Below are 27,365 nucleotides of genomic sequence, written 5' to 3'. Positions count from 1 at the left end.
CCTGAACAGGTGGATTACGCTCATTGCCTTTTGAATCTGAGCTCAAGGACAAGAATAGACATCCACTGATGCAGAAAAGTGTGAAAGCAGGAGGGGTCAGAGGTGGCGTCTACAGCACAGAGTCCCTCCTCAGAATAATCCACACAATGGGCATCTTCCCCGTTTTGCTCCAAATGCACCACAATCTAAGATTAAGCATTAAAATGAAGCTGACATTTTTGTCCTGCAAACCCAGAAAACTGTGAATCTCTCACTGTCAACTAGTTAGAAACTAACAAACTATAATGTTTTTAAGGCTTAATGACGTGATACCATTATTACCATTTTATGGGGAAAGAGACAAGAGGAACTAATGTAATCTGAAGTCCCTCAGACACTCTAAGCTCAAGAACAAAATAAAATAATAATAATAATGTATACTTCATCGTCACAAGAAATTCCTCTCTGCATTTAACCCATTCACTCAGTGAAGCGGTCGGCAGCCACCAATCTAGCACCTGGGGAGCAGTACCTTGCTCAGGGGTACCTCAGGGTAGCCGTTAAGTGGATTCGAACCACTGACCTTACGATCATGGGGCGACCACTCTACCCACTGAGCTATCCCTGCTTAGATCAAAGGTATTAGACGAAATGGCCAGAGCCAAGCAGCTCTTGAAAACAGGCTGACCGCACAAAGCCCGACTATTCTCAGGACAGAAAGACAAGTGCTGCTGTATCTGCCATCACCCCACTCAGCAACCATGAGTCAAAGAGGAAGCATTTATTTACATGGCTGACACTCTGCCAGGGGTTTTTATGGCTGTGTGGCATTTTAGGAGCCAGCAAACAGCTGACGGCACCAACCTTTGAGAATTGTGGCTCTGAGGAAGAAAGATGGGGGGAAGAAAGTGCTGCAATATTAAATTTTTAGCTGCTGCTTTAGTAAATTCTTGACAAATTCTGGATTTTTTTTCTGCTGATTGCTGCATTGATTAATCAGTAAAACAATCTGCAGCATTATCGGTGATAAAAATAACTGGTAGTCCTCTTTTCAGGGCCATTGTGCTCCAAAGATGTGACCTAAACCTAAACATGACGTACAGACTCCTGCTGGAAACGTTTCACACTGAGCATTCGGAGGAATATGCTACAGTATGTTCTGAAATGCTAATGTTATTGAAATCATCATATGGTATAGTCAGTCGTGTGATTCTGCACCTCCCACACAAGGACACTGGTTTCCCTTAGAGAGAAGCTGTTGTCATGGAAATAGTCCAGACGTTTCCCAGTCATAAGATCACAGAGAAGAACAGCGTCCGGGGAAAACAAAGAGGATAAATATCTTTGATTTCAGCTGCTGCCATCAGTTAATAATGTTTTATTTCTCTCAGTAACAAATCAAGTGTTTCAGCTGATTTCTTCCATGCAAGTAGTTAAACAATAAACAGTTTCTATGTTCTTAAACAACCATGTAATGAAAATAAAATGCCAGGCTTTAGCTTTTATCGCCAACTCAGCTGTTTTAGTGCAGAAATAACAGCAGACGTCTTCTGCAACTGCCCTGAGTCTATGGGGATATAGCTCTACGCTGCTGATGTCAATAAACTGACTCACATGTCCTCCACAGTGATATCCTTGAGTATTTGGCAGTAGTCGACGTTCCAAACCGCCTGGTCGTCCCAGACTTTGGAAGCCAGGAGGATGGCTCCCAACACGATCCGCTTCCAATTGGCCGGGCAAATGTCGATCTCTGCGTAGGTCAGGAGCCTCTCCAAATACACCTTAGACAAAGGGATTTGTCACAAGTAAGCATCTTGAAATAAAACACAGTTATTTTAGCACAAAAACAAAGCTGAAAAACTCTGTTTAACAGCTGGCATCGACTAGCATTAACAGCATCAAGTCAGTTTCACACAACTAAAATATCCTACACGCAGGGTCAAAAGAGTCAGATTGCTAAACTGCTATCGCTCTGTGTTTTCCTTCACCCACGGTGTAACGCTAACATAAGGTACAAAACATAAGCAAGTAAACACCACGTTAATAATCATATCGAGCCTTTGTTTCCTCGGGGTTTCCTGTGTTTAATTACCCTCTGTTCTCCCCGCCTTTGTTTATCTGAAGGGTTAGTTTGCTGCTTTACAGTTTTGCAGCCTCCTGCCTACTCCACCTCCATGATGTCAGAGGCTGATGAAATCCAGCTTCCCCGGAGCTCCCTCGTGAAATATTCATGCCAATCGAACCCCTGCACCGTCTCCTTCTCTCTCCTTCGAAATAATTCCCACAGTCTACACGGCAGAAAGCGCACAGAACACACAGACACCTGATCCTCACAAGCCAAAGCATTTGTGCAGATGTTAAATCTTCTAATCCACTCATCATCATTTTGTTACAGTACAAGAGAGAAGGTCTTCTGTTAGATTCATGGACTGAACTGCGAAAGCTCGAACAGTTAGTGCACAAAGCCCACATTCAGCTCCCTTTTAAAATAATGTAAAGTGAAAGATTTAAAAGAACACAAGCTTAGATTTGTCACTTCTTACTTACTTTCTTTGCATTTTAATAGCCATACCATTTTCAGGATGTATACCCTGAGGTACATCGTAATAAATATTTCAGTTTTCAGACTAACAAGGATGGCAGGTTGTGAAATGGAAATTAATAAGTTATTTTATGCCACTTCGCAGCCCAGTTTGTCACAGCTCAGGTGTTTAATTAGACAAGTCGTGCTCAGTGGGGCGTCCTTCCTGAAGACAATACCAGCCTGTTTCTGCTGTGGCCCAAAACTGGCAGCAGGTGACAAACATCGAGAAATGAAAGAAGACGACATCCTGGCATAGCTGCTTCAATTTCAGGAGGCTTGTCTGATAATAAAACACAGTAACTTCATCTACTACAATAAGTTTGTCTGTTTTTTCTGTCCCTCAACAGGAAATCTGATTCGTCTTCCCAGAGGATGACATGCTCACTCTCTGGGTCTCTTTCTTTTCCATCCTCTCTCTCCTCACCTGTGATGTAATAACTTGGGGAAAGCAAGACGCCCAGCTTTCATCTCAACTCCCCTGTCTAAATTTAGCTGTGTCAGCTAAGCTACACCAATAACCACCAGCCAACAGCCCCATTCAATTACTGACAGCATGGCGAGTTTACACTGGAGAGCTGCAGGAGGCACGCCGTGTGCCAGGCTCTGTGTGCAACTATCGCTCTCGTCCACCTGAACATGGACAGAGACGCAGACACAGACACAGCACGTCACAGTGACTGCTTTCCAGTTAGTCTCTGGAAAAGCAGAAACACCCACACCCACACAGTTAACACATTTGTCCATCTGTCAGGAAGCAGAGAAACCTAATACCAGGCCCCTGGGCTAGCCACATTAACAATGCACTTTACTGGCCTCTAGAGACCCACGTGTTAGCCAGAGTGACAAAGTGTAGAAAGAAATGTTTCTGGGCAGACGAGTGGAGAAGGGGAGAGAGTCCATGTCCAAGCACACATCACTTACACAAGCTAGTAAAACATATACAAGTAGCAGCTACTTTCAGCACCGCATATTTGAGTTGGCAGATTTTTACACAGGGTGCTCTTCCTGATGCAACCCCGAAGGATTTGTGTCTCCTCCCGGTGTCAAACCAAGGACCTTTCATATGCTACACAAATGTGTAAACTGCTACACTGTAGAGCCGGAAAATACCCACAAGCAGACAAATAAATCAACCCTATTAAGCACTGAGTCTGAACACGTCAGTAAAAACAGACACTAGAGCTAAACTGATTATTTCACCACCTAACTGTGCCATCAAATCAAACATAAGGATAAACTATTGAACTGCTTAAGGCTTTAGTACAGAGAGAGAAAAAGAGATGATGTGATATGTGAGGAGAGAGAAGAAACAAAAAGCACAGGTGAGCACACAGGATGTCATAAGTCACGGGGAGAGAGCCCACTGTATGCCAAAGCACCAATTATATTCTAATTATACACTTGCTACAGGCGAGGCAGACCTCATACTGAAGTAATTCTGAGTGGAGACTAAACGGATTAAACTGTCACAAATCTGTTACTGAACTATAAGGCTCTGTCTCGTGGCTTCGTTTGTGCAACATTCTCCAGAAGGACAAACGGGCTGTTTCATATCATACAAAGAAGAAGAGTAAAAAATAAAGAGAGCCAACAATCTAAGGACAGCAGAAAACAAGACAAGCAGAAGCAATACTCCCTCCTAGTGTCAGCACTGAATTAGACTCCATCCATCCGCTTCCGCTTCTCCTTTTCAGGGTTGTGGGGGGCGCTGGAGCCTATCCCAGCTGTCATAGGGCGAGAGGCGGGGTACACCCTGGACAGGTCGCCAGTCTGTCGCAGGGCCAACACACAGGGACAGACAACCATTTGCGCTCACATTCAATCGCACATTCACACCTAATGGGAATTTGGATTTTCCAATTAACCTATCCCCACAAGCTGCATTAGACTCACAGTCCTAATTCCTATCGAGATTCCTAGAGAGCATCCTAACGTACAGCATAACAACATGGTATGCAGGGTGCTCAGCTGCAGACAGGAAAGGACTGCAGAGGGTCATCAACACAGCCCAGAAGATCACTGGCTGCTCTCTGCCCAGTCTGGAGGCCATTGCAAACTCCCGATACCTCAGCAGAGCTCGCGATATCATTAAGGACTACTCTCACCCCAGTAATCAACTGTTTGAACTATTACCGTCAGGCCGACGGTACAGGTCACATAAAACCAGGACAAACAGATTCAGGGATAGCTTCTTTCCCAGAGCTATCACCGTAGTAAATAAACCTGCTTAACTATACCATACTTGCCATTGTCACTATATTATGCTGCTATTCATACTATCATTATATTATGCTGCTATCCTGTATATATTGTACTTATTATTATCTGAGTACTTCGGTTGTTTTATTGTACTTTTTATATTTACATTTATATTTATTATTGCATTTTGCACCAAGGGAAAGGCACTCCAATTTCGTTGTACTTTGTACAATGACAATAAAGGCTATTCTATTCTATCTGTCTCCCACACTCTCGCGCTCCTTGATGATGTTAACTCTGTGTGGAGTCATGCTTCAAGTTGCTGAAGGGTCTCTTAATTAGGTTGTAACTGCAAGCTCTGGACACCCTTGTCTTCCTCCAATACAAACAGGAACTTCTAATCACTTGAAAGTATTTTTTTCATTCCTTGCTGTTGTTTTTTTTTTTTAAAAGAAAACAAAAAGTTTGCATTTCATTTTGTTTATAACTGCATCAGTGCAGAAATAATCACATTCACAGAGTGTGGCTGTACTCAGTGGTGGGAAGGCTTTTATAATCCACTTCCACTCAGGGCCAGCTGGATTGGAAAAGCTCTTAATGTGATCGTCCCTCCAAGCAAACATGTAAATGGAGTCAAAAAGCCCTTTTCCATTAGTACCTGCTCAGGTTGGCTCGGCACGGCTCAACGCAGTTTTTAGCGTTTTCCCGTTAGGTGGTAGTACCTGATACCAGGGGCTCTTTTATTACCTACTCGGCCACACTTCCAAGCGATCCAAAAATGTGACATGCATGCCACCAACTGGCTAGTCAGTCTCCTTTACAAAAATCAAAACCGCCATTCTTGAAACCTGGCAACAAGGGAAATGACTGCACAAAAACAACACCACGGTCCCCGAGTCTGACCGAGCAGCAGGTGTAACATCGCCCCGATGTCCTCCTTTATTGTGGCGTTTGTGTTACATCCAAATGATGTCACGGGACGTTCTGTCGCGTTGCTGTAATGACCCAACCCACATTAGGTGGTTGTAATGGAAAACGAGTCGAAGCGAGTCGTGTGTCCAGCTGATCTGAGTAAGTGCGAATAGAAAAGGGCTAAAAGTGTGCAGGGACTGGGTTTCACGGCTGAACTGTTTACTCACCAAAGTGACGATGGCACACTCGGCAGTGAGCTGCGCGGCACTGAACAGCGTCCTAACGAAGCGGTAGATCTGCTTCTGCTCGGGGTCGTGTTTGTCATAATCAGCAGGAACCTCAGACTTCTGCGGCAAACACCAGAAAAGATAAGAATGAAATGAAATCAGATCGTTTCCCAAAGTGGAATCACAAACTGCTGCTCGATACATCAGCTTATTTCTGAATGCAGAGGTTTAGTGTTGTTGGACATTGGGCGTAAAACAAAGGGGTTATGTAAAATCTGAGACTGAAATTGTTGAGCAAATATTCATTTTAAAACACGTCTGAATGATCCAGATGGCTCCTGAGATTACACATCTCGCCACTGTGTGATCCATGTGTGCTTATGTGCCGTTTATCAGCTCATGCAATTAGTCTTCCTGATGAATCCTGACAGCTCTATAGTATAGTTTGTCAGCTCCAAAACTGTGGAACGAGCTTCCTTTAGAGATCAGACAGGCCAGTTCTTTATCTGTTTTTAAGTCACTCTTGAAAACCCACCTCTTTACCCTGGCCTTTCCATGTGAGATGTTGGTTTTTATTTTTATTTTTATTATTTTAGTTGTTTTTAGGTGATTCGATGCTGTTTTATCTTGTTTTTGTTTTAATATAGGGCTGTTTTAATTTTATGTTTTATGTGTTTTATTTATTTATTTTGCTGTTTTCTGTTATTCTATTGTTTTAACTTATTTTCTGTACAGCACTTTGTTCCTGTGCTGGGTATTTTAAAGTGCTTTATAAATAAAATTGGATTGGATTGGATTGGATTGTGTGTAATGGAAATTTATCTTCGGCTGCGGCCTTACTGAGAGTGGGTGAAGCTTCTCATCGAAAATATCTAACAACATTCTTCCGTCGATGTCTCTGGAATTAAAAAGAGGAAAAGAAATCAAAAACAGATGCATGATTTCATTGATAAGTCATTTATATGAATGGATCTGCACTTCAACCAGCTGCCCTATATGGAATTCTTACCACTTTCAGTTGATAGAAACACATTTTATCCTAAAGCTTCCGTGTTTTTAAAAAAATATGAGATCTGTCAAGTCATGTCAATTCATCAAATTCTATTAACAACACAAAAATGTGTTCCAGGCTGCATCTTTGCGAGCGGAAATGTGAGTCACTTAAGCTGCTACATAAAACAGCCTGTTCTTCTCTGCTTTGTGATTTATTTAAAAATGTCTCCATGCAAGCATTATTTAGTGTCGCCACAGCCTTTAGTAAGAACACATCCCTTTGCAGAAGGATGTCTAGCTCAGCTGGATATCAAAGTATCTAAAGAGTAAAGAATTTAATATAATCTTTCTGGGTCAGAATGAAGCAGGATGTTGCAGGGCTTTTGTATTTCATGGAATTCAGCAGATGGCCCCGCCCCTCCCTGAGCCTGGTTCTGCCGGAGGTTTCTTCCTGTTAAAAGGGAGTTTTTCCTTCCCACTGTCGCCAAAGTGCTTGCTCATAGGGGGTCATATGATTGTTGGGTTTTTCTCTGTATCTATGAAGCGCCTTGAGGCGACTTTTGTTGTGATTTGGCGCTATATAAATAAAATTGAATTGAAAATTGAAAATTGAATTGAATTTTGGTGCAAATGAAATAAAAGGTTAATCTTACCTGTTCTTTATATGATAATATATTGCAAGGGCTACGCTGCAAGCACAAAAAGGTAAATAAAAATGAGTGTAAGAGGACAATAAGGGAAAAATCTTTCAATATTAGATAAAGCTGTGAATCGCTCAGATGGGGGTTACCATTTGATGGTGTATTTCAGGTTGGGTTGACTGACAGTGCTGTCATCGAGGAATATGGTGGAACAGGAGCTGTATTTCCGTCTCACTGGGCCCGGAAAATGCTGGAGTTCAAACACGTCCGTACCAAAAAACAGAGACACACGCGTCAATCTCTATTTCTGTCATACTTGGACGAGCCAAAGGCCTGGTATGAGGATGGAAAGTAGGGCACCTGTGAGCCCACGAGCTAATCTGTGGGTCTGTCAGCGTCTCACTTTGTTGCATGCAGGAATGGTATTTATGGTGGAGTGCATCTTTAGAGAAACATCAAAAACTTGATGAATAGCAAGTTCATCACCTTGAGTAATGACCTTTCTATTCATCGTCCATTCATTTCATTCAAAATTATTTTTAACTGGTGCATACTAAACAGGTTTATGACTTAAACAAGACGCTGTTTTCTCATTTGGCCCTGCAGGAACTGAGTAATGCAAATTTTGTTCAAACAAAAAAGCACATTTGCACGTTTAGCAAGTCCTGTCTTTCAGGTCTCAGGGAGTGTGGACAAAGATGACCTGCACCATAACACCACGCTTCTTCTACATTTCTACTACATCTAAAGCTTTTTAAACACTACGACTATAATTGGAGTCTGGAGTGTGGGATAAAAAAAAAACGGGAGGAACAATGGAAACGGGTTTGGGTTACTTTGGGTGACTTTACCTTGTTCTCCGAAATGTGTGTTAACTTGCAAAAAATACAAGACATTAAAATTACTAACTGCACAGCAATCATAACAGCAAACGCATTACACACAGTGGCTAATGATTCAGTTACTTACGTGGTTGATGTAAAGGCTCTTCCGTTTTTCTCGAACTGAAAAAGAAGACGAGAGAGCGCTTCAAGAATCTTTGTGTGAGTGTAGTACACAACCCTCACAGACAGGGAGCAGCATATAACCAGGCTTCAGAGCTGCCCTATTAATATAGACTTTCCCCCTGTGTATAATTATTATAAACCACATACAACAAAGCAAAGCAGCTTCAGCAAAAAGCAGTTTTTACATTGAAAAACTGAGTAATTTCTAAGCCTGTGAGTATTTTCTCCCCTGCGATTGCACTGGCAAATGTGTGTTAATATGTGGGAATGAGTGTGACCTTATCAATTAATCCGTTCATCATTTAGACATACATGTCTTAATTCATGCTCAGTCGTCCAGGTCAGGAAATCTTCAGACACTGAAGAATTCACCTGCATGAGTGATGAAAGGTTTCTCCCACACTACGTCCACATGAACAGAATTAACTTCCTGTGATTGGACATACATGAGTCCAAATTAAATCAGGCATAGTGACTGGTTTATTCAAGTGCAGCCAATCATCTGAGCTCTTTCTGTTCATACAAATCTGGTATTTTGCTACCTTACTTCTGTTTAACGGATGTGGTGATTTGTTGGTTCTATAAAGCAGAGCTTCATCGCAGTTACGGCACACGCAACAGTGCAGCAGCGCTGCGTGCGTGTCTGTGTGCATCAGTATATGTGCTCACTCTGTTTTAACAGAGCACGCAAAGGGAAAAGGGCTGCTAGCAAAGCAAACTGGAGCAGATGGAGAGCGCAGAGCACACAGAGACACCTTGTACGTCTCATCCCATACTGTCTGTATCTTACCTCTCTGGCACGAAGGTGCACACACTCACACTGCAAAGCACGCTGAGCTTTTTCCACTGAGCAAATGTGAGTGTGTGTGTGTGTGTGTATTTAGCAAAGAACAGCAGTCTTTGACACCATCAAACAGCTGCACAGCTTAGTCCAAAAAAAAAAACAGTAACAAAAAAACCACAAACCTAACCACAGTGATTTCTGAATAGTCATGAAACATGGCATCACTTGTGACACAAATCACAGCTTTATACTCGAGGCTGATTTCTAACTTTATCAACCATTTACATATGAAAATTGAAATATCCAGTAATTAGAGGCGTGTCATTTTAGTAACTAAATTGCAATTTCTTTGGCCAAGGCTGTGCAGTCCTGTTCCTACATCTCATGGACGGACATGTGCAATGGAAGAAACGCACGCACGCACACAGACGATATCAGCAGCGAAGCAGCAGAGACAAGTCACCTGCTAACAGAGTACGAGAATACGATGCAGTTTGAGACCACACAGAGGGACTGTTCCCTTAAAGGGTCCAGCCCGAACACACAGTAAGCATAGTGTTACCTGCCTACCAAGCACAGACGTATACATGCTTACCTCTTTTGTTGGGCACAGCAACTGAAAAACAAATGTCCAAGTTGTCTCCATGTTTATGACACACAACAGGCTTCATTATTAAGTGCGTCAGTAATTCATTTATAGCTGCTGGGAGTGATGAACACAGCAGCTGTCACATATGTTAGGACCACAATGCTGTGTACTGACATTTATTAACAGTATGAGAACAAAGGCCAGCAGACTTTCACATAAGAGCCTGACGATGCTAATACAACACTATCAGCACCTAACACCGGATCTATATAACAGCCTTCAGGCTACAGACTGCTCAGCTGAATCAAAAGCTTCAAAGCAAAGAGATTATGTCTAAACTGGGAAATAATCTAAAAAGCTTCACATTTCAGTTGATAATAAGACATTCCTGTCATTCTAGAGGCACCCGACTGCTACAAGATCAATCTTTGTGCCTGCTAAGGAAGATCAAAACACCCCAGTGCGTCTTCAAAAATCTGACATGAAAGCAGACGGGACAGGGCTCCATCTAGAGCTTTTATGTTGGATAAAAGCATGCTGGTCAGTGGTACTTGTGCTGATATCTGAAGTTCCACCTTCAATAAAAACAGCTTGCTATCTCAAAAAGTGGGCATATGCTACTGTCTTTGCTTCACCTCTTTGCTTGGTTGTCCATGATCCACCTGCAGTGGCTTTGCACCTACCAGTGCACAGCTCACTGACTTTGCACAGAAACTTAAAGCATGTCCACAAGCTGCTTCCTCATTTTCAAACAAACCAGAAGACATTATCCTTTACCACAAATGTAACCCTGCATTATGCTATCCTGGCTTCATCCAAGTAAATCAGGTGTACACCTAATGGTGCGTCACTGATTACGAAAACACATTTATTAAATTTAGCTCTTCTTCATTCTAGATTAATAACAATCATGACACTCCAAATACTCTTTTCCCTCATTTAAAAGTCAGTGAAGAAATTTCAGAGCGATCTGAGATTATTAAAATGGGACAAAAGAAGAGAGCACAACTCACCATCAGTTTGTGACTTGCTGAGGAAAATGGTGCTGGCGCGGGGATGATCTGAGGGATTGTACTCCATGGGAAGATCTAAATACAGAGGAAGGAAAACATAAGCCTCAAAGAAAAGCAGCATTTAAACTGATTCAAATGATTTAATCCCAAATGCAGCTGAAAAATAAATGCTGTCAGGAAAAACAAATTGTTTAAGCTGTTAGAGAACTTATGATGTTCTTTTGATAAAACTATATTCAATATCATATAATCATCAGGATGACGGGTATAACTTAAACAGGCTGCCGTATACAACCTTTAATTTTGAGGTTATAAATGTGGGACTGGCTTCACGAGCTAACCACCTCTCGTCTAATGGTCTGAGCTAAATGAAAAACATATCTGTCAGCTGACAGTTTGCTGCACCAGCGCTGTGTAAACGGTGGTTTGTAAATCAATGCACAAAGCAAACACAGCAGAAGGCTATAGATTTGTATTGAATCACCTTCTGCGCACACACACACACACCACCCAGAACCCAAAGATCTGAGAGGAGTTGGCAAGAAAAACTGCAATAAATGACGAGCACAATATCATTCAGCACTGTACAGCTGATAAAAATCAGCTGCTGAAACCTGCTTTGTACAACATTCATCCTTTGGGTATGACGCTAAGTGCTTTGTACACTTATCCATCAGAGGGTGTCTGAATGTTTCAATGAGGCTTTTTTATACAAGGATCAAAAGAAACAGTCCTAACTCTGAAATATGCTTACTTGTTACATTTGTTTCAATGGAAAGTAGCCCAGGTATTTATTTCTGGCAACCCATTACAAATAATGTGTTTTAATAGAGGACATGATGACAATAATCTCAGGCTACTGGGAAATGTAAACAAAACAAAACAAAACCCAAAAGACACCAATAAACAGATGAGTAAAATTGGCATTTAGAATACAACCTGATTTCATTTCTAATTTTTTATGTATTTGTACTTGATTTGCTTTGATGTATTGCTGTAAATATACTGCCTTCCCTTGCCAGATGTGTCTGTTTAAATCCAGTAGCAGCTACAGAGCCTAGCATATGGCTGTTATGCACAGCTACTGAATGAATATATCAGTATCAATTTAGTGTCCTAGTTCCTTGTCCCAATTACATCCCATAGTCCCAGACATCCTGGAACGTGACATTTTACTGCTGAATTATAAACAGGAAATGTAGAATTCGGAGCCTGCAGACATAATAGTTTCTGTGGTTAGTGCAACAGAGAGCCACTGTTGTTTGAACAGCAGACTTTTATTTGGTTGATTTAATGGCGGAATTTTCTGGTGACCTGTAATATCCTGCACTACCTTAGATGAAACCATTTGTTGACATGACTTCAGAATCTTTATTGCACTCTGGTCTAGGTTAAACATTTACTCTCAAATGTTACAATAGCCTGAGGAAAAATTAATGATAATGTCACACTAACATTACATCGACACTGCCACGCATTAAACTCTGAACCAGAAAAGAAACAAAACTAAAATTCAATGCAAACTAGCAGCGTGGGGTGGTTAGCCAACGAGCGGCTTCCTGGCCTCCTGGATGATGTCAGCGCAACAGGAAGGGTCACAAAGAACCAACACCCAGACAGACAAACGCAGAGAAAGAGAAACTGATGTCAAGAGACAGGCAAAGAGTGAGAAGCTGATAATGAGAGAGAAAAGGGCAAAGAGGGCAAGAGAGCAGAAAAATAAAGGGATGAAGATGACAGATTTGAAACATGATTGACAGAGAGTGAGAGAGAAACAGTAGTAGAGAAAATATAACGAGTGAAGGTGATGACAGGGGAAGCATTAGTGGCTTGCAACCAGATCTCGCTGAGTCTTGTTGGTGTAAAGCTTTGGTTTACGTGTGCCATTAAACACACCATGCAGTGATAAGTACAGCTGAGATCACAGAGGCTCTCTGCACAGCAGCTCACACATGCAAGCCGCTGCTATTGTCTACAAACTCTTTTGAACTTTGTGTTGGAGAGCCACTTAAACAGCCTCAAAGGACACACACACTTATATATACACACATTCATACATATATGTGTATATACACACACACACACACACACCACCACCACGATGTAGGAGGTAGTGACAAGCGATGCTGAATAAAAGATGGGTGTGTGGGAAGAAGCAGCATTAGAGGAGAACTTAAGGTAGGTTAATGATGATGCACAGTGTCTGAACGTTAGTGATGGAGAAAGTAAGCATGGAAATCACAGCTTAATGACACAGTATGATCGTGACAAAATGCCCATGTTTTCTGTAGATTTAGATTTAATTTGTGGCGAGGGTCATGCACCATTTCTTTTATAAATTATTACATAATGCAATTTATACATTTTCCCCTGGAAACGTTTTATTTGCTATCTACTTTGTGATGGATAACCATGCAATATATTCAGCTGCCTCATACTGCAGATAAACTCAAAGCAGCACTATCAAGTACTCCAGTGAGCATGCCCTGGAAGGGAAAACACACAGGAAGGCGTAGAGCTAGCTGGTCAGCAGTGGTTGAACATTCAAAATAAGAGTGCAACACAAACTGGAAACAGAGACCATCCACCTTTAAAACAAAAGGTGTGACTATCGCATGGTGTTGGTTTTAGATGTAAGGCACAAGATGATAGGGGGGTCATGACCCTGTCTTTAGGCCTGTGCAACCGACAGTTGTCTGCTATTCTGCAGGTGCCTATGTAGATCACAGATTTATTAACCTGTGATGCATCATTTGTACTCATTGGTAATAGCATGCCTGCTAGGCATGCAACAATTACTTGTACTTTGTACTTGCACTTTTTATATTTCTGCTGTATGGAACTTTGGTCAGGCATGTGTTGTTTAATAAGTGTTATATAAATAAATTATGGCCTCAAATTTAAAAAAAAGTTTAGTTGGAATCCACCCACTTTGTGTTGCCAGCACTTATTTAAGTTGTCTCTGTTTTAATAATGTGTCAGTTCAAGCCTTTCCTCTCTAATTAGCTGTTGTTATTTAGGGTATATGACATTTTCTGTTGTTTCTGTTTTTGTTTGTATTCTGCAGCTGTTTCCTTTGCCCTCATTCACTTGCTAAGCCTCATTACCAGGAGTCACGAAGGAGGGAATCTCATAGGTCCAGTTAGTGTATGAACATTTGGCACCAATTTGTCTAAGGATGGATCACAGTGGAAGCAATATGATATCACACACTTTGATCATCTAAAACACCTCAGTTACTGAAGTTATGCGTGCTGCAGTAAGAGGTGTTGTTTTTGTTTTTTAAAAAAAGAAGAAGAAAAAATCAGAGCCAGGGTGTGTCCCCCTCAATGTGTGGTCATTGACCTCTGGCGTGAGTCCACCCTATTTAAGTTCTCTCCCCCCATTTCTCCAACCTGGGGGAGACAAAAGCAACCTGGCTTCCTGCGTTTCAGGAAGTTGAGAGGAAATGAAGCAAGGGGTGGCAGTTACTCATTGTTAGCAATGCAGCTGAACAAAGAATGGTGAGAAGGTCAGCGTGTGGATTTAAGCCATGCATGTATGAAGCTATACCACTTACATTGTACAGAATACTGACAGAACTAACATGGAAAGATAAACACAAGAAGAAAAAGGGCACCAACAAAGTCGTGCCTACTGCCCCTCCCATTTCCCATTTGATAACTAAATACACTTCTACAAGTTAAAGTGTGGTCATATTAGTATATGACTGGCTGATTTTATGCTACATCCTACTGGATATAGTATTGACTCTGAGAAATAAAGTTTCTATAGTCTAGCATGTACAGTAAATTAAAGCTGTCTTATTATATTGTCTATCATATATTAATACCTGTATGAATTGTTATAAAAGCATCATATAATGATATCAATGATATCATGCACAACAATCAAAACTGTCTAAACATGCTGACAGTGAGAGCCACATGTCAGCCTCCAAAGACAATTTAACTATTTCAATAACTTCTATAAAAGCACAAATCTTTGCAAAATATGCAAGAAAACTGTTCTGCTAAAGTCAGAAACAACAAACTTGTTCACTTGAGGCAAAAAACACAGCTTTGAGTATAACCAAGGTATTAGCATACGTGAGGTGGAGATGGATGGTGGAGAAACAAATGACTCAACCAAGCATCACTGGAGGACTCACTAGTTACACTCGACATGACAGGAAGAACAAATGATGGGTAATTTGGAATTACTGATTTGGTTACATGGTGGAAAATCAGAAGCCTGACCCAAGAAAGAGCAGAGTTCCAAGATAAGTTACTTTAGTTATTACTTAGGGAAAACACTGCATAGGCTACTTTTGTGATTACAGTTGACTTATGCTGTCTAACTGGTATTTATAGTTTTCAATCGTGTGACCATTCCCTGCCACTCAGCAAAACATTAGTCTGTCAAAGCGGCTAGTAGTGGAGAGTCTTTAGTACTTCAGGAAAAAGTGGGATTTTTTTGTTTGCTTTGTTTTCCTCCCTGTCTTGAGCAAAGACTACTTTAATCATCATTTAATCTTGATGCGTAAATAACGCTGCTGTGGGAGGTGAAGAACAAGAAATTGTTCATTGTTAAAGCAAAAGTAAGTGTTACCAGTCTAGCTTAAACAAACTACCAAACGTAAATTTTATATTTTGACTTGGGACGGGGTTAATTTAACCCTTTAAGACCTACCATGGAACCAAGTCCGCCAGAGCTTATATTATATTTTTACATGCTGTAGTGCCATTTTTGGGAGCATTTCAAGTTGCTATACATCAATACATCCATTACAGCCTAAATTTTAATAATATGTCTGCATTAAGTGCATAGTAATTACATAAATTGCAATAAACTACAAAAACATTGAAAATCGTTTTTGTTTTTTTAACATATATTTCTAGTTAGAGAAATTTAAGAGGCTTATCCCTCAAAACTGTAAATACAAAAAAGTTGCCCAAAATAGTTTCCCACCACAGGAAATTTATTTTGAGTGTCTTCATAGTTTTATTTTTGAAATACACCAATTTTTATATACTGCAGGAAAAACGAAAATAAATATTATAATGCAAATTTGCAAAAAAAACCAGCATATGCATCAAAATAAACTATTTCCAGCAGTGCAATATGAGTCCTAAGCATCCCAGAAACGACACAGAAAGTCATAAAGTCAAACATAACTTTTAAAAACACAAGTATAGGCTCATGAGGCTCTGATGGTAAAAAAAAACGACATTTCCGCAAAAATGACATCACTTCTGGTTTCGGGCAGGTCACGGCAGACGTGCGATAGTTCGCGCTGACGTCTATTCCAACGTAGGAAGTGTTATGAACAGCTGATCGGATCGGCAAAGCGTGCTTCTGGAATATTATGTTTTTGTTGCTGCAAGTGCTTTTTATGCAGTTTTTGCAAAGCTATATGTGGAAGGAAACCGTGACTTAGGACAAGCTGATGGCATAAGATGTAAGTACAACTCCTCCGGTTTCATATGCAAAAAAAATTACTGTGCTAGCTTACGTGGTTGCAGTGCTACTGGGATTTAAAAATAGTTGCGCAAAACGGAGTGTGCCCGCTCCAACCGGTTTTAAAGGGTTAAAGACCATAACACATGCGTTTTCTTTTAATAATAAAATAAATACTCACTAATTCAAGGCTGTGCTAATAATTCGGAACCAAATTTATTGTTTTGTAGGATATTCAGAATGTTTTTATGCTGTGAGCAAGATGATCTGTATATACTGTACACCAGTACACTATTCTCACTACATGCTCCCCAGAGTGGTCACGAGGAAGGCTCCAACCCCTTTGCTGGTTTTTGGTTGCCCAGCTCCAGATGGTGCAGCGTGGTACAGACCAGCGTCAAAAAGAATCCAAATGATGAATGATGATGACTGCAGCATAAATAAAAGTTTGTGAATTGAAGGAAACCACTTGACTTCCGTTTAACCTTAATTTACATCAATCTGCAATTTTACGTAAAACAGCCTTTTAAGCGATGTTTGCAAAGGCATCCGCGAGCTACCAATGCCTACAACTTTAACCGCAGCACCACATGATACTGTGACTTTGCCCTGATAACAGAGAGATGGAAAAATCCATGAGAAGGACACACTTACTCACACATTCACTGGACGCAGTTAATGAATAAAGGCTTTGATGGCACATCTTAACAGTTGACATGCTCCTATTTTGATAAGAAAACACTGCAGACTGCAGAGAAGACATGGACTGTACGTTGTCATGAGCTCCGTTGTGGTTTTAATCTGCACCTTTGAGAAAGCATGTTATCTGTTTTGTAACATTTGGAACCCTATCAGCCTATGATACGGCAATTGGAGATAAGCTGAACAGGCCAGAGTTACAGCTGCTTTATTTTGTTTTCTTTTTCTTTTTCTTTTTAAGGGAACTATCTAATTAGTGTTATCCCATCTGGACACAGTTCAGTGTCTATCATGGTTACCATCAGGAATTCCTCCAAACAAACTACAATTTACTATTTAAACTCTCGACACACACTGAAAATTGTTTGGTTTAATATGCAGTTACATTTCTGGGCATCAAATTGGCCAACTCTAATATTAAAAAATTGAGGTTAAAGGTCATGAGGGTGACTAAATGGCTGAAAATCCAAGTAAATGAATAACTAATGATGAACCCATATTTTACATTTTACCCCACACACACGCACACACACACACACACAAACCCTCAGCAGTGCCATCGCAGCTCTTTCTAGCAGCTTAAATCACCCCTCAGCTTGTATCATCGATCCCCGACAGCTACCAAACTCTGTGCAGTGATGCAGACTCATCAAAGTAAAAAGAGCTGAGCTTTTATCAAAGAAAAGCCAACAGGGACAGGAAGATGAAGCAGGAAGAGTTGGGAAAATTGCACCAGAACACACCAGAAAACTCTCTCATTTGCATGATTACAGAAAGAAAATCAATTAAAAAAGGCTTGTAAACACGCATCTACTCCAAGATGAGACATATGTCGTAACAATGTTACAAGCAGTCAGCAGTAAGTCAAAGCTGCAGTGACCTGATGACAAATGTAGGAAGTGTTGCCCAGCCACATGAGTGAATTACTTTGTGGAAAATAAATGCTAAGAAACAGGCTTCTTATTTCTCTTGCATGAATGTGTGAAAGTGTGAGAGAACAGTGTGTCAAGCCAGTCAAGAAGCAGTGAAAAGTATTGCTAAGCAGAATAAAAATAAACTGAGACAAGAGAAGTGCCAAGAAAGTTGTTAAAATGATGAATTTGACGAGTTTTCACATTTAATGAGTTCAGTGCATATCTCCATTGGATTAAGAGCCCATCGCTAACCAGCAAACTGCTTTGTGAAACATAGACACAGATGTACTTTGAGCTACATGCTAATGCTATCATGCAGATGCAGTTTTACCAAGCGCATCATCCGAGTTGAGCTTGTTAGCATGCTGGAAGATGCAGATTAGAACTCAACGCAGGGGCCGATGAGGCTGATAGGATTGTCATTCGTTTAATAGGAACTTGTTTATGAAGCATTGGTTAAAATGATATGTAATGTACCATTGGGTTCATAGTGAATAGATTAGCAAAATGTTACAGGCTGTGGAGCGGTCAAGAATGTCGCCAAATACCATCACAGTCAATATTGGCAATTGTCAACAAGAAATTGAAGTTAAAGCAACAATAACCGCCATGTCACAAGGACTTTATACTGAGGAGCTGGCAGATAGGGCTGCCACGATTAGTCGACTAGTCACAATTACGTTGACTATCAAAATCGTTGACGACTGATTTAATAGTCGACGCGTCGTTTGAAGCTTTGTAAGATGACAAAAGCAGCCAGAATAAGTAGTAGGATTTAAGAGTGTAATAACGGACTGAAACAGAAGATGGCAGCACTGCATGTACAAGGATGCCAGCTGCCATTAAACCCCGAAGAAGAAGAAGTAGCTCTGTCCCAGAATTCATAGCGCAGCCCAGCTCAGTTTCCAACAATGGCGGCAGCTACTTAGTTTTAATATTACTTATTATTCTTTCTGGGTCACAAAATAAACGTTTAGCATATTTTCAGGCGAGAATGTAGCTGTGTAAACCTAAAATATCTGCTCAGTTTATCAAGACACCACATATTTTCAAAAGTGCTCCGACGTTTTTGGAGACTTCTGTTACCCACTAGCTCGATAGCTAGCCGGGGTTCAAGGCTCACTAGAGCCGTGAGAACACCGGACTCCGGCCAATCGTTTTTCAAACCCACCGCCGTCTTTCGCTACTCAGGTTAAATATATATTAGTCACTTAGATAACTTAAAAATGTTATTGTTTGGTCTTTTTTAGTATTTTATTTGTTCCTGAGTAAATCGGTTTGGCTGAGATCAAAGTTATAGTTTTTACACCGCTGAATAAACGTCAAGCAGACAGCTGGTTATCAGAAGTGTGAGATGCTTGAGAATATACTCCAGTGTCCCGTTATATTTTAGATAGCAAGGAGTTTATTAAACTTCACCGAAACAATCTGCAAATTTCATTAAAATTAATTAAACTATCATCTTGTTTTTATTTTTAGTTAGCACATACCTTAAACACTTAAAGCTGTAAGCTAATGATAGTTATATAAGAGCAGATGCTGCTGGTGCAGTAAGCTGTACGCTGTACATTTAATGGATGATGATCTGATTAGTCAACAAATCGCATAAATAATCGGTGACTAGTCGACTATCAAAATAATAGTTTGTGGCAGCCCTACTGGCAGGTTAAAGATCATTTAACAGCATTTAATGTTGGGGTTGTTCCCACATACGGTTCAGGCAGGTAATGCCTAATTTATGGCACTGGATTTCTAAATATGGGTATGAATACAGTGCCAGCTTTACGAACAAAAAACCCCATACCTCATGTCTGTCTACAGATCTACATCCTGCCTTGTGGCGTTAATACATCCTGGACTGACTAACAGGAGTTAAAAGACCTTTTAAGGAATTACAAAGAAACAGAGCCTTGGAGCTCTAAGTTTGAAGACTCCATTAAGGCTGAAAGTGTACCGACATACAGATGTAGAGCGCTGCCGTTGAAGAATGGTTGTAATTAGTAAAAGCTTAAATGAAACAACCCAGGGAAGGAACAAAGAAATTGAAAAAGTGTTCCCAAAAAAAGACAACAGCACTGCAAACTCTGCAGCAAAAGTCCCAGTTTCTTTGAAAATTGCTCAATAGACGCTAGAAAGCATTTTAAATATACCAAGGACTGCAGAGACAGACAGATGGAGATTGAAACAAATATCGCAAAGAGAGGCAAAGAGCGGGTGGCTACACTCCAAATTGTTATCGACATTGCATTTAAGACGGCAAGTGACTCACATTTTCCCAGACACTCAAATCTAACAATCACATTTAATGCAATGGTAAAGCAACATCAGCTGTTTTCTGCCTATGTGTTAATTAAGAACAGGAATAAAAGCTGGAGAATCTTTGATTACATCAACATTCTGTTAAAACACTGCTGCCTACGTGATAAATAAAAGCAGTTTTTGAGCAACCCAAGCTGCTAAAGCTGCTAAAATTGCATGAAATGCTGCCAGGTGTGACTCAAACTCACATGCTCTGCACTTTAGTTAAAAATGTAATCAGAGAGATGCAATCCCCATGTCGATCACTTTCCTGCGTTGTTGTTCAATAATCAGATAAATGTAATTATTTAATGGCATGCTGTCATATTACACATCTAATACAGAATTTACAACCACAAGCTTCACATTTTCTAAGATGACCTGGCATTTTTCCACCCAACCTCAAAGACTGTGTGGAAAGTGGGAGTTTCATTTTTATTTTTCAGTGTGTTTGTTCTGTGTGTATGTAAAAGGAATAACAAGTGCGACTGAGATATACAAGCACATGAGGGATATTAGGGGCTGAAGCAAACAATGGGCAGGGAGGGGACTCATTTACTCTGCACCCAGCTGAGCACTATAAACCCACCCTCCCTCTTTCTTTCCCCTCCCAACCTTTGCATCCTCTGCTCGCTGTAACTAGGCAACACTAGCTTGAAACGATTCGGATGGTAGAGGCAGGCCCATCAAAGGCAAAGACAGACAGGCGGGCTTGCTGCCTTTTTCTTCCCTTCCTGTCTTTCTCTTTGCCTGTACCACCTGCTTATACTGTACTAATTGCTGCAGAACATTACACTGCTTGCTGATGCGGTAATACAGTGCAACACAGGATGAAATCCGCAGTATGAGATCCACAGCATCGCCTTTGAGTGCAATGCAAACCTTCATATGCCTGCTGCACAGAAAAACAGCAATTGGATCTCATCTCAGAAGTTCAGTTTAACTAGGTGTTTTGGGGAAGTCACTGGTCTGAAGACAGTGTCTGGGTTAAAAGCAGCAGTTGATAAAACAGTAGGAAAGAAAATCATGCGCACAGGGCTGACAGCAAAGAACTGACAAATAAGGAAATAGAAACAATAGTTGAGGATTAGAATAATCTTTATAAGCACACATAAATGCACACACACAGATCAGAGGTGTGGCTGTACTGAAGCACCATCTCTGCTGACACATAGGACAGATATGGCCAATTAGTGGTAACAGGATTGAAGCAGTCTAAATAAACAGCAGTCTGGGGGGACATAATGCAGATTTGAGAAAGCAATCCAAGCTAAAGTTCCTCTCTCAGTATAAACAAACTAGGAATGGACAATCCAGTAAATATGATACTGCACTGTAATATTAGTGGGGTTCTAAGTGTATATGTCAATTTAAGAACAAGGAATTAAAACAGTGGAAGGAAACTACTGAGCATCTAGTACTTATCTTGCTCTTTTATTCTAAAAGCACAATGACGCTGATTTGAGATGTAACAATAGTGCGGATATGCTTTTGGCCTGTGTTTGCTGGACCTGTGAAAGCTGCTCAAGTGTGATGCATTAGCCCTGCCACCCTATGCTCCTCAACTAATCCAAGCCACTGTCTCTCTCTCTGTGAGCTTTATCTAGCGTCAAGCTGTGGAAGGAGCCGGGGATGACAGGAAAGCCATCTGTGCCAAGCTCCATCACACTCGTGCCCGTGCTGACATTTCCACAACGCGCATGCACGCTGGAACACGTTGGAATCAAAATCCACACATACCCACGTACGACATTTGTACATAAGCATGCAACCAAAACAAACACAGCAGAGTAACTATGGCTTTCCAGTGATGCACAAAGTTAGTGGTACACACTCGCATGTGTACCGTGATGGGGAATCGTGAACTGAAGAAGCAGTTTAGAAAATGGGTGATGAAATAAATGATAGGCAAAAATGAAAATGAGCCGACGTCAAATTAGCTGAACCACCCCACTGCAATGACCCATAACTCGCGTCTGAGTCGTTTATTGTCGACTGTGTTGTCTGTCAGGTGTTGGCGACATGTTGGCAGCCAAGCTCGGTTTCCAAAAGCCAATCAGCAGCATGTAATTACCTCCACACCTGCTCACCCGACACCAACAACTCCACTGGTCCCATCTGATGATGTGATGGCTGCGAGCGCAGCTTATCTGGGCAAATCAGCCCCAATGCCACGAGGGTCACCACAATCAAGAAAAGCTTCATTCACTACTCTACCCTCAGAATGATCCCACGTCACGTTTCCTTCATAGGGCAGCATCATCTGACTGCAATTACTCTCACTGTCAAGTCCCATGAACACCTACTTTTCGTTCTCAAGGTGTCTGAAAATAATATGCTACACTGACTACACCGATGTGAAAGTATGAGCTAGACAGATGATGCAAGAGAAAAATCTGCTGATAATGACAGCTCTTCCTGTTTCTCAATTTGAGTCTTGCCTCTGTGAATAATTTAGCAAACGTGTTTTCACTCGCAACTTCTAGTTTGTTCAAGTTCTCTCTTTATTTAGAAAGACGGGTATTTATTTTGAGATTAATTTAAAATATGTAATACTGTACTAACCTGCAGAGGAGGTCGACCAATTTAACTTGTGAAATGAACCAAGGGAGTCACTTTTCTTTTAATGCCTCATAAAGAACATCAAACAGCAGCAGCAGGTGTTGAAGTCAGGCAAAGTCAATTTATTTATACAGCACATTTATACACAACACAGCTGGAAGGCTAATCTAATGTGTTATGAACAAACATCTGAATTTGTGTATTTCGTCCTGCTTGGATTCCCTTTCAGTCATGCGGCTGGTTAAAACTGGAAAAAAAACAGGCTGATTTTCTTTCTAAAAACGTTTAACCACAGGTATCAAACATAACGCCTGGGGGCCACAATCTGCCTGGCAAAGATGGAAAATCTGAGGGAGTGCATAGATTTTTTAGGTTTTACAGTTTCTTTTACAGGTAACCTTAAAATCAAAAAGCGAGCTATATGTGGCCCACGATGTAAAACGGCTTTGTTATCACTTTTTGTGCTACAGAAGCACTTTGGGGGATTAAGTGCTCAAGGACATTTAAAACAAATAAAGAGGAAGATTAAAAAGGCTTGAGGTTAATTTTAGGTCTTTTTTATTATAGAATATAAAGAATGATGTAAAGAAACTTTTGTAAAGATGTAAAGATGTAAACCAACAACTGCTCACACTGTCAAGGCAATACACCAGACAGTTACATCCACGCTCTTTGGTTCTGTCCACCAGTGCAGAAGTTTTGGCACGAGATATGTGAGGACTTATCAAAGTGTCTGAAATGTAAAATTCCAACCTCCCCTTTAGTATGCTTGTTGGGAAATTTGGATGATGTCACTACAGAAATTAATACAGTCCACATGGTTTTTATTGCCCTATGCATCGCCAAGAAAACGGTCCTCATGAACTGGAAAAATAAAAATAATCTTAATTCTAGCCAATACAGAAACTATCTAATAGATCACATTAGTCTCGATATAGCCTCTGCCACCACATTAGATCAATCCCTCTGGGCTCCTTTGATCGGCTCCATCACCTAGCGGGGGTGGGGGGTCGTGGTTTGGTCCCGCCTTGGCTATTGTGGTTGATGTGGAGGTTGGGATGGGCTTAGGGCACCTGGAGGACCCCTAGAGACGTTATCCCTGGAGGGCTTAACCCGGGGGTTGTGTTCATAACCTGGTTAGTGGCTCTGGTCGCTCTCAGAGGTTGTTCTCCTCGTGGCCGCGTGCAGCGGGGCTGGAGGATGGTCTGTGCTGGCGGACGTAGGTTACTGGCCTGGTGGCCTGGCTGCCCCTGAGTGGATCCGGGGCGGGCGTGGGGGTTTGGGGTTCGGGGGTGCTTCGCCTCCGTGCTGGGGCTCTGGCTGGGCCTTGGGGGCTTCGGTCCTCGTCGGTGTGTCGCCGAGGTTGTGGGCGGGTGGGTGCACGGGGGCTCAGCCCTGGCGCAGGGGGCCTCTTGTGCATCGGCCTAACCGGGGGGCTCTTGAACTGGCAGGGAGGTTGTTCCATCTTTGCAGGAGTCCACTCTGCAGGTGGGGGAGAGACATAGGAGAGGTGGAGAATAAACTTAACCTGGGTGTCTGTGTCTTGTGTAGTCTGGGAGATGATTGAATGTTGGGGTGGGTACAGTTTCCTCTGCGGTGGGGTAGAGTGGGCTGCCCCGGGTCCTGTGGGGCTTGGCGGTGTTGCTGCCGTAGGCCCCGGTCTGGATGGGCCTGGGCTCCCTTGCCTTGGTGGATACCAGAGGACGGGGGTGCATATTGGGGTCAGCGGGGGAGCTGGCCCTAGGGAGGGACACCCTCCCCTCCCTTCTTTTCCTCCCCATCCCCGTCTGCCTCCCTCTTCACGCTCCACCACACCCACCCACACAGGTAGGGCTTTGGGGTGCGGGTGTGTCACCAGGGTGCAGGGGAGACATTCCCCCCCCCTCTGTCCTCTTCTGGCCACCTGTGCCTCAATTTTATCTCACAACTTAGACATCCACATTACTTACACTCTCATAACACACACACATATATATATATATAGGGCCTTGAGGGTGGGCACGTTAACGGCGTCCAGTAGACGGTCTGTGTATTCAAACCTGCCTCTGGCGCCGGTGCCCACCTCTCAATTTTAAATCCATGTAGACATTGAGGGTTCTCGGGAGGGGCCGTGCTAACACCTGCTGCTCTCTGGCAGCAGCACCATGCTCTCCCTTGTTTTAAATACACTTTAGAGCAACACGCAGCAACACTACACTTGAGCGGGAGGAGGGAGGTATGGGGTCTTAACACACCCCTGTTCTCTGCTAGCCATCGGGGCGGGGGGGCTGGGAAGAGATGCTGGCTGTCCGATTGGCCTCCCTGCTGCTGCGGAGCCTGGGGCGGTCTGCTTGCCTCCACCCCGGAGGGAAGGGTAACATCTCTTGGGTCTGGGTGCCGTTTCCATCTCTGGGGGTGAGGATACCTGGACCCGGGATATAGAGTATGTTTGGGGAGTGTGATTGTGTGTACATGTCCATTTACGTTTATTCCTGCGTTGGGTGAGTGCTGAGTGTTTGTATATGTGTGCATGAGGGTGGGAATGCATGTCTGTGTCTGTGTGTGCCTGTTTGTCTGTGTCTATATGTCAGGTCGGGTCTTAGACTCCACCTCTCTGGGAACTCCAAGGCCCTCCAAAGTGTGGAGGCCTATCTCCCCTCACCACACTCCCTGCCGGTGACTGATGCCCTCAGGGGTCGGTGCGTTGGTGGTTCTTGGTGTCCGGGGCTGGGCGCTCAGGTATGTACCAGCTCACTCCCGGTGACTACTTGGCGGGGCCTGGCGCCTGCTGCTCGGTCAGGCCTCTTCCGGGGCGCGGGGGGCCCTCGGGCCTCCGGCCTCTGTGCCTGCGGCTCGGTTCACTCTGGCACAGCTGGCTGCCGGCAGAGCCGGCGGGCACGCCGGTGCAGCCCCCTCTAGCTTCTGCCCGGTGGCTACTGGGTGACCCCTCATCTGGGGATCCTCAGCCCTTCCCATGAAGGTGGCACGGATGCCCCTCCGGTGGTCCTCCTTGGGCTCTTGCACTCTGGGGCCTCTGGATGTCTGGGGCCTGGATCTCCTCCATGCCTGCTTCATGCCCTGGGGGACGGGGCTATGGCTCTCTACATCCTCTAGCAGACCATTACATGGGGAAACCATTTGAATACAAGCGCGCCGATCCACACAGGTGTGCACATGGGTGTTCACTATTCGTAGACTTAAATCACACCTTTCTTGGCTGCTACTTCAAAGCACATTGTGCGCTGTCTGTCCTGCGTGCTGCACAACAACATTCAATATTTAGTATTTACTGCTGTTTTCACTTAGCTAGATTAATGCGATGGTGTTGTGTATAGTATGTTGCATTGTGTGGTTTTTTTTTTTGCTTGTTTTCTATTCTTTTTCTCTCAACAGGTGATCCCGGAGATATTTTTTCTTCCCCCCTTTCTCACTGTCCCTCTCCCCTTCTGTTTTTCTTTTCCTTCCTCTTTCTTTCTCCCTTTCCTATCCCTCACTCATGTCTGTCCCGTCTGTAACAACTGAAAATAAAATAAATAATAAAAACAAAGGTCGATCAAATGGACCAATACGGCAATGCCATGATGATCCATTTGGCAAAATAAATCCATTGGGTATCCTTGTTGGTCTTCAGACAACAATTCTGACGGCTAAAGAACCAAATGGGACAGGCGGAAAAAAAAAAAAAAAAAAAAAAAAAAAAGATGTAAAGCTTTTCTAATAATTCAAGTGGCCTGTTGACAGCTATCCCTAAAAGATCTCTTAAGCCTCCGAAACACCACATCTAATGTCGCTGTGTGGTAAAAGCAGCAGTTACACCAAGCAAGCAGACACACAGCATTCTTCAAGCTGATTTCTGATTCTAACATTCAAAATAACTGGTAGGGATCTACAGAGACACCGGCCACAGGCAGTTCATTTTGTTTGGTCATCCTGCTTGCAAGAGCCACACACTCTTGACAAGCTGGATGTGTGGAATACACTCCAGAGTACAGAATGAGGACCTGGGTCACAGAGGTTACCGACATTCCCACGCCTCACTACCCAGCCCTCTTCCAAAAGCCCCTGCTTAACATTTTGACAGCAAAGACGGAAAGAGAAACAAAAAACAGCATTTAGGCCAAAATTGCAGCTTAACTGTTGAGTTTATTTTTCTCTCAAGCAACACCAAGTTGGTCAGATCAAAATATTCAGGCCCAGTGGAGCATCAGGGCTGCCTTCGAGCAGACCTATTTAAAACTCTGCGCGCACATGGTTGAACCATGAGTGCAATTTTAACAGGTCTTCTGCCCACTGGCCTTTATAAATGATGATTTCATATACACATCTGGCATTTCCTTTGTCACTTTTTTTTTCTTTCCATTACTTATAAACGATTTCACTAACATCAAACAAACTACGGATAATTTTTACATTTACAAAATGTTGCTGTAAATTTAAAGAAATTCCTTATTTTTGTTATAAAAAGTGCACTTGTGAACTTAAGCAAAGCACTTTTTTTCTTTTTCCTATATCTGGTAAAGAAGGAAAGTCCAGAGAAAACCAGAGT

General features: G+C 42.3%; 1 protein-coding gene across 4 annotated transcripts in view; it reads right to left on the bottom strand.

Annotated features, from left to right (window-relative positions):
• Positions 1-27,365, bottom strand: part of ccny (cyclin Y) — a 51,289-nt gene that overhangs the window by 6,517 nt on the left and 17,407 nt on the right. Inside the window, exons 2-10 of one of the 4 annotated variants that reach the window (XM_085172934.1) lie at positions 10,929-11,003; positions 9,922-9,942; positions 8,505-8,539; positions 8,387-8,410; positions 7,685-7,785; positions 7,548-7,583; positions 6,742-6,799; positions 5,902-6,021; positions 1,594-1,760 (exon numbers count right to left, since the gene is read on the bottom strand). In XM_085172934.1, the coding sequence (XP_085029060.1) occupies positions 1,594-1,760; positions 5,902-6,021; positions 6,742-6,799; positions 7,548-7,583; positions 7,685-7,785; positions 8,387-8,410; positions 8,505-8,539; positions 9,922-9,942; positions 10,929-11,003 (637 nt within the window). The remainder of the gene's footprint in view (positions 1-1,593; positions 1,761-5,901; positions 6,022-6,741; positions 6,800-7,547; positions 7,584-7,684; positions 7,786-8,386; positions 8,411-8,504; positions 8,540-9,921; positions 9,943-10,928; positions 11,004-27,365) is intronic. The other 3 variants (XM_085172936.1, XM_085172935.1, XM_085172937.1) reach the window with 3 other exon arrangements.

This window comes from Neolamprologus multifasciatus, chromosome 9 (assembly GCF_963576455.1).
Source record: "Neolamprologus multifasciatus chromosome 9, fNeoMul1.2, whole genome shotgun sequence".
Classification (NCBI taxonomy): domain Eukaryota; kingdom Metazoa; phylum Chordata; class Actinopteri; order Cichliformes; family Cichlidae; genus Neolamprologus; species Neolamprologus multifasciatus.
This window is presented reverse-complemented; position numbering and strand designations above follow the sequence as displayed.